The 9480-nt window shown below is 44.9% G+C and overlaps 1 protein-coding gene across 1 annotated transcript in view; it reads left to right on the top strand.

Moving 5' to 3' along the window:
* LOC132782085 (hepatocyte nuclear factor 3-gamma) overlaps window positions 1–8989 on the top strand; it is a 40697-nt gene extending 31708 nt beyond the window's left edge. Inside the window, exon 2 of the mRNA XM_060786752.2 lies at window positions 6902–8989. Coding sequence (XP_060642735.2) covers window positions 6902–8089 — 1188 coding nt within the window. The 3' untranslated portion in view covers window positions 8090–8989. The remainder of the gene's footprint in view (window positions 1–6901) is intronic.
* The last annotated feature ends 491 nt before the right edge of the window (window positions 8990–9480 follow it).

The raw sequence follows: 9480 nt of genomic DNA on the forward strand, positions 1-9480 counted from the left end.
AACAAGAGTTGGAGACATCTAGTCTTCACCATTATTATTCCCCCCCCCCCAAAAAAAAATCAGAGGATCAGTAGTTGAATACATCTAGTCTACACCATGTTTCCCTGTTGTTGTTGTTGTTGTTGTTGTTGTTATTCCACAAACTTGGAGATCTAACAGTTGGAGTCATCTAATCTATACCATGTTTCCCAGTTGGTTGGGGCATCTAGGAGTAGAAAATTATTAGTATTATTCCTCAAATGTGGAGGAACAACAGTTGGAGACATCTAGTCTTCACCATTATTATTCCCCCCCCCCCCACCAAAATCGGAGGATCAGTAGTTGAAGACATCTAGTCTACACCATGTTTCCCAGTTGTTGTTGTTGTTCCCAAACTTGGAGAACTAACAGTTGGAGACATCCAGTCTTCAACATTATTATAATATTATTATTTCCCAAATGTGGAGGACCAACAGTTGGAGACATCTTCACCATGATGATGATGATATTATTATTCCCCAAATGTGGAGAACCAACAGTTGGAGACATCTGGTCTTCACCATTATTATTATTATATTATTATTCTCCAAATGTGGAGGACCAACAGTTGGAGACATCTAGTCTACGCCATGTTTCCCACTTATTCTTATTATTCCTCAAACTTGAAGGATCAGTGTTTGGAGACATCTAGTCTGCACCATGTTTCCAACTTGGGGTTTCTGGGTGTTGATGTCCCAAAACATGGAACACCAATGTTCTGGTACATCATGTTTCCTTCAACCCAACACTGTATTGCTGTGGGAAGATCCTCACATGCAGGAACATACAAATTTCAGTCAGTTGCATGGGAAGAACATACAGAAAGGACTACCAAACCCAACACCCATCTTGAATTATGACAGTCTTGGTAGTCCTGGTGGTCTTTCCATGTTTGTATGTGTCTCATGTTGACTGCATGATGACCCCATGGGTTTTGTAGGGTTTTTCAAGGCAAGGTATCATCTGAGAGGAGGAAGGGGGTTGCCAGTTCCTTCTCCTAAAATATAGCAAACAGAAACTGGGATTCATTGGTGGTCTTCCATCCAGGTACTCACCTGACTGGAATATCAGCTTAGCTTCCAAGACAAGGCGGGGTCTGTCAAGTCATACCTAGGGCAATTTGAGAAGATTTTTTCCTTCAACCTGGTTATCTTCAGGTATGTTGTCACCCAGCATAAACAGCTGTAGGGTCACACATCTGGAGGAGCACAAATAATAATGGATGGAGATGGCTACCTTAGAAGATCAGAACATGAAGTCTTCCTAAACCAGACTGAGCTAAAACGGCAATCTGGCGGGGACATAGTTATTCATACTGATCGGGTGGAGATCCTAGATTTAATTGGGGTGGACCGATCCAAGAAGATCCTTGAAGGAATATCAGGAGGGTCTTCCTTCTTTCTGCAAGGAACAAGGGCAGTCGGCCAAGCCATCTGGCGGGCTTCCCGCCTCGCCACCCTCAACGGCAAGGCTGCTGGGGTGGAGCAAGGAAATGGGTTGTATAAGGCTGCCTTAGACAAACATATGAGTGAGTGGCTTTAGGTGGATTCAGTCCGTGAAGCGAGAGGGAGGAATGAGCTGTCGCGGCTGGAAAATCCCCAGTTCACATCCCTGAAGAACACGGTGGCTTGTAAGCCTTGCAGACAGATCCTAGGGTTGGGTCAACAGAGCCTCAAACAGAAGACCAGATGGCTACCGAAGCCCTATATTGATCGGCATCACCCAACACCAATGGCAACCAACAGCTTTATCAATTAAGTCCCTATCTTATGTAGACAGGTCCTGTCTTTCTCTTCTCTTCAGCCTCGGGTTCACCTCTGATGAGCAAACAGAAGTTTGGTCAACAAAACATGGCATCCTGGAAGAGAAATCCTTGATTCCATCAATCACATACCTCCCTCTTTATAAGAGAAGGGAAACCGCAGGCAGCATAATCTTTGCAAAAGCATAGGTTCTGTAGGTTTGTTCTTAAGTTGGATTTGTATGTAAGTCGGAACAGGTACATTTCATAGAATCATAGAATCAAAGAGTTGGAAGAGACCTCATGGGCCATCCAGTCCAACCCCATTCTGCCAAGAAGCAGGAATATTGCATTCAAATCACCCCTGACAGATGGCCATCCAGCCTCTGTTTAAAAGCTTCCAAAGAAGGAGCCGCCACCACACTCTGGGGCAGAGAGTTCCACTGCTGAACGGCTCTCACAGTCAGGAAGTTCTTCCTCATGTTCAGATGGAATCTCCTCTCTTGTAGTTTAAAGCCATTGTTCCGCGTCCTAGTCTCCAAGGAAGCAGAAAACAAGGTTGCTCCCTCCTCCCCCCTGTGTAACTTTTTTTGAAGTGTAACTCCATATATATATATATGGTAAAGGTTTTCCCCTGACGTTAAGTCCAGTCGTATCTGACTCTGAGGGTTGGTGCTCATCTCCATTTCTAAGCCGAAGAGCTGGCGTTGTCCATAGACACCTCCAGGGTCATGTGGCCAGCTTGACTGCATGGAGCGCCGTTACCTTCCCGCCAAAGTGGTACCTATTCATCTACTCACATTTGCATGTTTTTGAACTGCAAGGTTAGCAGAAGCTGGGGCTAACAGCGGGAGCTCACCCTGCTCCCTGGATTCCAACCACCAACCTTTCGGTCAGCAAGTGCAGCAGCTCAGCAGTTTAACCAACTGTGCCACTGGGCCACCTATATGTATGTATATATGGGTATGTGTATGTTTATGTGTATGTGTGTGTGTGTATGTATATGTGTGTGTGTGTATATATATATATATATACACACACACACACACACACACGCCCCCGGTGGTGCAGTGGGTTAAACCACTGAGCTGTTAAATTTGTTGACCAAAAGGTTGCCGGTTCGAATCCAGGGAGTGGTGTGAGCTTCCACTGTCAGCCCCAGCTTCTGCCAACCTAGCAGTTTGAAAACATGCAAATGTGAGTAGATCAATAGGTACCACTTTGGCGGGAAGGTAATGGCATTCCATGCAGTCATGCTGGCCACATGACCTTGGAGGTGTCTATGGACAACACTGGTTCTTCGGCTTAGAAATGAAGGTGAGCACCAACCTCCCAGAGTCGGACACAACTGGACTTAATATCAGGAGAAAACCTTTACCTTACTATGTGTGCATATAAGTGTGTGCGTGTACAGAGAGAGTTTGGATAGCACAGGGAAAGATTAACATCCTTGCGGTGTTTCTTTTGCTGTCTGTGCTCCTGTTTAGAATATTTCCCCTCACTTTCTGTCTCTGTCAGAATTGGATTTTGCAAAATTTGGCTTGTTGTGGAAACAAGGATGGAGATAAAGCTTCGGTGGAGACCCCTTTACCCCATGACAACAACTCTTCCAGGAGTGAATTTCTTTCCCAGTGGTAGATTCCTCTCACTTCCTGTTGTTTTAACCCATACGTTCTTAACTATGAGTCGTTTGTAGGTCCTTTATCTGAAGGAAATGCTGAGAAGTTCCTTCCTGGTTCTTCTTATTTGTTCAATACGCTTTCGTGGAGCAATGGGTCTCAAACTTTGGTCCTTCCAGAAGTTTCCCAACTCATGATGGTCATGACGAGTTGAGGTAGTGGGAATTGGAGTCCAAAGTATTTGTAGGAGCAAACATTGAGAATTATCCAACATTGAGTCATGCTGGAGGATCTTGAGTAGAGTTTTCCAAACTTTCCATGTTGGAGAAATGCATCATTTTGCAACACAGTCATTCAGTTTTACTAGCAAACCAGAGGATATATATATATATATATATAGTCCTAACCATCCCCTGCTATATATAGTGCTAGCCGTCCCCTGCCACACGTTGCTGTGGCCCACATGGGCATTCTGTGTGGGAGGTTTGGCCCAATTCCATCGTTGGTGGGGTTCTGAATGTTCTGTGATTGTAGGTGAACTATAAATCCCAGCAACTACAACTCCCAAATGTCAAGATTCTATTTTCCCCAAACTCCACCAGTGTTCACATTTGGACATATTGAGTATTTGTGTAGAGTTTGGTCCAGATCCATCATTGTTTGAGTCCACAGTGAACTCTGGAGTTAGTTGAACTATAACTCCAAAACCAAAGGACACTGCCCACCAAACCCTTCCAGTATCTTCTGTTGGTCATGGGAGAACTGTGTGCCAAGTTTGGTTCAATTCCATCCTTGGTGGGGTTCAGAATGCTCTTTGATTGTAGGTGAACTATAAATCCCAGCAACTACAACTCCAAAATGACAAAATCAATTTTTTTGAGTGAAGGACATACATTGGGTTGTTAGGTGTCTTCGTGTCCAAATTTGGTGTCAATTCGTCCAGTGGTTTTTGAGTTCTGTTCATCCCACAAACGAACACTACATTTTTATTTATATAGACTATCAAAATATATTGGGACCCAACATATCTTATGAAAAACGTGCATTTTATGTTTTTGAAAACATATGATTCATAAGATAATAACACACATTTTGATCATCTCTCTGTATGTTTGCTTGACACACTTACATGCTGCAGCCAACACACTAATGTGTCGTGACACACAGTTTGGAAAGCTCTGATCTACAGATTCCTATAGTAAAGGTAAAGGTTTTCCTCTGACATTAAGTCCAGTCGTGTCCGACTCGGCAGGTTGGTGCTCATCTCCATTTCTAAGCTGAAGAGCTGGCATTGTCCAGAGACGCCTCCAAGGTCATGTGGCCGGCATGACTGCATGGAGTGCCATTACCTTCCCACCAGAGCGGTACCTAGCTGCTAAGTTGGCAGGAGCTGGGGCTAACAACAGGAGCTCACCCTGCTCCCCGGATTCAAATTGCCACTTTCGGTCAGCAAGTTCAGCAGCTCAGCAGTTTAATCCACTGTGCCACTGGGCCCCCCTATATGTGTGTGCGTGTATGTGTGTTTGTGCGTGTATGTGTGTTTGTGCTTGTATGTGTGTATATGTGTGTGTGTATATACACACACACACACACACACACACACACACATATATATATATATGCACACACAAGTTCAGCAGTTCAGCGATTTAACCCACTGCACCACCCTGTGTGTGTGTGTGTGTGTATGTGTGTGTATGCAGTGGGTTAAACCGCTGAGCTGCTAAACTTGCTGACCGAAAGGTTGGCGGTTCAAATCCGGGGAGCGATTCCTATAGTTTCCTACAGATTCCTATAGAGAGGAATCTGTATTAATCAAGTCCATGAGTAACCCTATGGGACCTTCCACACAGCCATATAACCCAAAATATCAGGTCAGATAATCCACAATATCTGCTTTGAACTGGATTATCTGAGTCCACACTGCCATATAATGTGGATTTTATTCATCTGTGTGGAAGGGGTCTGAGTAACAAAATTTGAAACTTTGTTCCTGGCTTGAAAGTGTTATTTCCTGTTTAAATGTGTGGTATGTAGTTTGCAAGTAGTTGTTATCCTCCAGAAACTTTGTTTCTATGGCAGCTCACAAACTTATGTTGGAATGAAAATCACACGTAGTTCACGTTTTACCAGTCCACATACCGTCTTTATTTATTTATTTACTATATTTGTATACCGCCCGTCTCAGCCCTTTTGCCAGATAAAAAATATGCTACGCAGATGATCAGTACAGAACAGAAAGTTTACTCTTTAAAAAGCAGAGCAACATATATACAACCATGTGAACAGTTGTGTTGACTCACACAATGCCCTTTGAGAGAGATACAAAATGGTCTTTAGGTGTCCATGTGGAAGATCTTCTTCCAGCAGCTTAGAAGCGAGAACTCAAACTGTCTCTTTGTAAGCTTCTGCACAGCTAACAGCCTAAATATGTAACTGTTGCCAAAACTCCCAGGCTCAGCTAGCCTCTTGGGTGTGGCTCAATCAGCTGCATGCTTTGCATTTTCAGTTAACACACACACCAACTGATTTTACTGATTTGGTTGAGACTCAATGAGATATGCATTGAAAAGCTATAGGAAAATGTGCTGCAGGATGTTCCTCCCGCAAAAAAAAAAGTTTTTACAGTTTAATAAAAAAAATCCATATTTTTTTGTGATAGAATTGATTAGGAAATGATATAACCCAGGAACAAAAATCATGTTACGTAGTGTAAGGAATACCCTGGTTTTCCTACACATTCTTTGTCTGTAGAATATTCTTAAAGCAATTTCTAAATAAATTTACATTCCATGTGGAAAATTCAAGCCTTGTAAATCGCCTCCAATACAGTGCATATTGGACCCCTTTGTGGCTTTTGCCTCACTCTTACAAACCCAATGTTTCTTCCTTTTTAAAATGGGACCGTTCTTGAAGGATTGAGGGACAATATCCCATTTTAAGGATCCCATGAGGGTGGGAGAAAGAACGCTTGTCTGTTGGAGGCAAGTGTGAATGCTGCTATTGATCGCCTTGATTAGCATTGAATAGCTTTGCAGCTTCAAGGCTTGGCTGCTTCCTGCCTGGGGGAATCTTTCGTTGAGAGGTGATTAGCTGGCCCTGGTTGACACTTGCCTCCAACAGATAAGAGTTCTTTCTCCCACCCTGGACATTTCACAGATATATTAATCTCACTTGCCTAGTTTCCAACAGACCTCACAACCTCTGAGTATTCCTGCCATAGATGCAGGTGAAACATCAGGAGAGAATGCTTCTGGAACATGGCCATACAACCTGAAATACTTATAGCAACTCAAAACTGCTGAAGTCAATTTTGCAATTGTAGAAGGTGTATACATTTTGTTAATATGGATGTATTGTTCTTGCATTTGGGCATTGAATGTTTGCCTTTTATGTTTGGAATCCGCCCTGAGTCCCTTCGGGGAGATAGAGTGGAATATAAATAATGATGATGATGATTGTTGTTGTTGTTGTTGTTGTTGTTGTTGTATCTCTTTAAACAGCCTCTCTTTGCTTCCTGTAGGTATTTCCTTCGGTGAGCACGATGACCTCCAGTTTGGGGCCCATGAATCCGATAAATTCCTACGTGACGTTGAACCCGCTGACGTCCCCCAGCTCCATGAACATGGCGTATCCCAACAGCGGCTTGAGCAGCCCATCTCTCACCGGACTGACCAACGCTGCCAGTCCTATCGGCCTCCCGACCGTGGCCTCTCCGGTCAGTCCAGTACTGACTCCGCTGGGCGGCCAGTCCTCGGGCCTCAATTCCCTCTCACCGTACCAAAACGTCGGCCAGGCGATGACCCCGCTGGGCTACTCTCCGTCCAGCATGAACCGGCCCAAGGAGATCGGCAAGTCCTACCGGCGCACGTTGACCCACGCCAAGCCGCCCTACTCGTACATCTCCCTCATCACCATGGCCATCCAGCAGGCCCCCAGCAAGATGCTGACCCTCAACGAGATCTACCAGTGGATCATGGACCTCTTCCCCTACTATCGTGAAAACCAGCAGCGCTGGCAGAACTCCATCCGCCACTCCCTCTCCTTCAACGACTGCTTCGTCAAGGTGGCCCGCTCCCCGGACAAGCCCGGCAAAGGCTCCTACTGGGCCCTGCACCCCAATTCGGGCAACATGTTTGAGAACGGCTGCTACCTGCGGCGCCAGAAGCGCTTCAAAATCGAGGACAAGGCCAAGAAGGTCAACGCAAAGGCTTCCGGCGGCCAAGACCCGGCTTCCAAGGTTTCGGATGGGCTCCAGGAAGGGCAGAGTCCCAACACCGGTTCGGAAGGGGCCGAGTCGGGCCACTCCGACACCTCTCACGGCTCGGAGGAGCAACGGGGCTTGGTCCAGCTGGATTGTTCGGGGGGTCAGGGCTCGTCCCCGGCTTCCGAGGCCTCCCCGGCCCCCATTTCCCAGTCCTTGAATAGCCACTACTTTGCCACCTCCATCACCAACCTAGATCTCCCCAGCGACCTCAAAATGGACCCTCAGTTCAACTTCAACCACCCCTTTTCCATCACCAACCTGATGTCAACAGAGCAGAGTCAGAAGGTTGACCTCAAGTCCTACGAGCAAGCCATGGCGTACAGCGGTTACGGCTCCCCACATTCGGTGGAGAGCAAGCATCCCTATGAGACCTCCACCTCCCTCAGCGAGACCGGCTCCTACTACCAGAGCCTCTACAACCGCTCCTTGCTCAACGCTTCGTAGGGTTGTCTTGTTGCAATGCAGACAAAAAAATAAAATAGGGGAGAAGGAGGCCAGAAGTATAAGAGATGCTCTTCCTGGTGCCTTCATCATCAAGACCTTCCCAGTGCCAATCTCTTGCCACAAGGCCAATGGAAAGGAGTATCAAAGCCATCATCATCATCAAGAGACCTGATCTACTGGACTCTTACGTTTTCCAGACCAACATTGTCTCATAGCGGTCAACGGCCTGTCATTTCAATAGACTCATTTGCCCATAATGATTAGGAGAGCAGCAAGGAAGACCCGCCAACCGCCGCATGGATATGAAGGATTGGATTTTGGACTTGGAAGCCTCCAACTCAATGATTCCTAGATCCTTCCATCTTCACCTTGGCCTGGTTGCCCTCTTCCCAAGAGCAAATCCCGCCATCTCCAACGGATCGGCCCCACTTGTTGATATGGTTGATGGGAATCCATGCATACGTGAGAAGGAACATATAGGAAAGGTCATTCTGAAAGACAGACTGATCTGAGGACCATCCCTTGGTCCAGAACAGGTTGACTTTCCAGCTCCAACGCAGATGTTACAGTCAATGATCGAACTCTCATTTTCAGCTTCTCGAACCCACCATTAGGTCAGAATCACGCTTGGCAAACTCTGTTGTTACACGCAAAGGGGTTTGGTTACACCAAAGACATTTTAGGTCTACAACTAAAGAGGAGCAAGAAGAATACAGTTCCGATATTATTATTATTTTTGTAAATGCGGCTTTGTATTTAAATATTTGTGCCTTCTGTCAGGGGAAAAGGGTCAGAGTTGATTTAATATATCGTACTTTAGAGACAATTCAGGGGGGTGCCTTTTGTTCCTGTCTCTCTTTTTGGTATTATCAATCATTAAAACCCACGGTATCCAGTGCCCACCTCCTTGTTATCACTCTGGTCTTGTGCAAAGAAATATCGTACCCAAGACACACAAAAATATACTTCTTTGGGTTGAAAACAAACCCTATTCTAAGAAACAGATGGTTCAGTCCAACTCAGTGGCAGACTGGACATCTGTCCAAAGCCATATTTGCGACACTATATTTATTTTAATATTTATATGTTATTTTAGTAGTGTTACGTTCCAGGACCACCCGCAAAAAGTGAAAATCCACAAAATAGGGACCCGCGAAAAGTGAAAATCCACTAAGTAGAGACACTATATTTATTTTAATATTTATACATTATTTTAGTAGAGTTACATTCCAGGACCACCCGCGAAAAGTGAAAATCCACAAAGTAGGGACGCTATATTTATTTTAATATTTATGCATTATTTTAGTAGTGTTAAGTTTCAGGAACACCCACGAAAAGTGAAAATCCATAAAGTAGAGACACTATATTTATTTTAACATTTATACATTATT

Source organism: Anolis sagrei, chromosome X (genome assembly GCF_037176765.1).
Source record: "Anolis sagrei isolate rAnoSag1 chromosome X, rAnoSag1.mat, whole genome shotgun sequence".
Lineage (NCBI taxonomy): Eukaryota > Metazoa > Chordata > Lepidosauria > Squamata > Dactyloidae > Anolis > Anolis sagrei.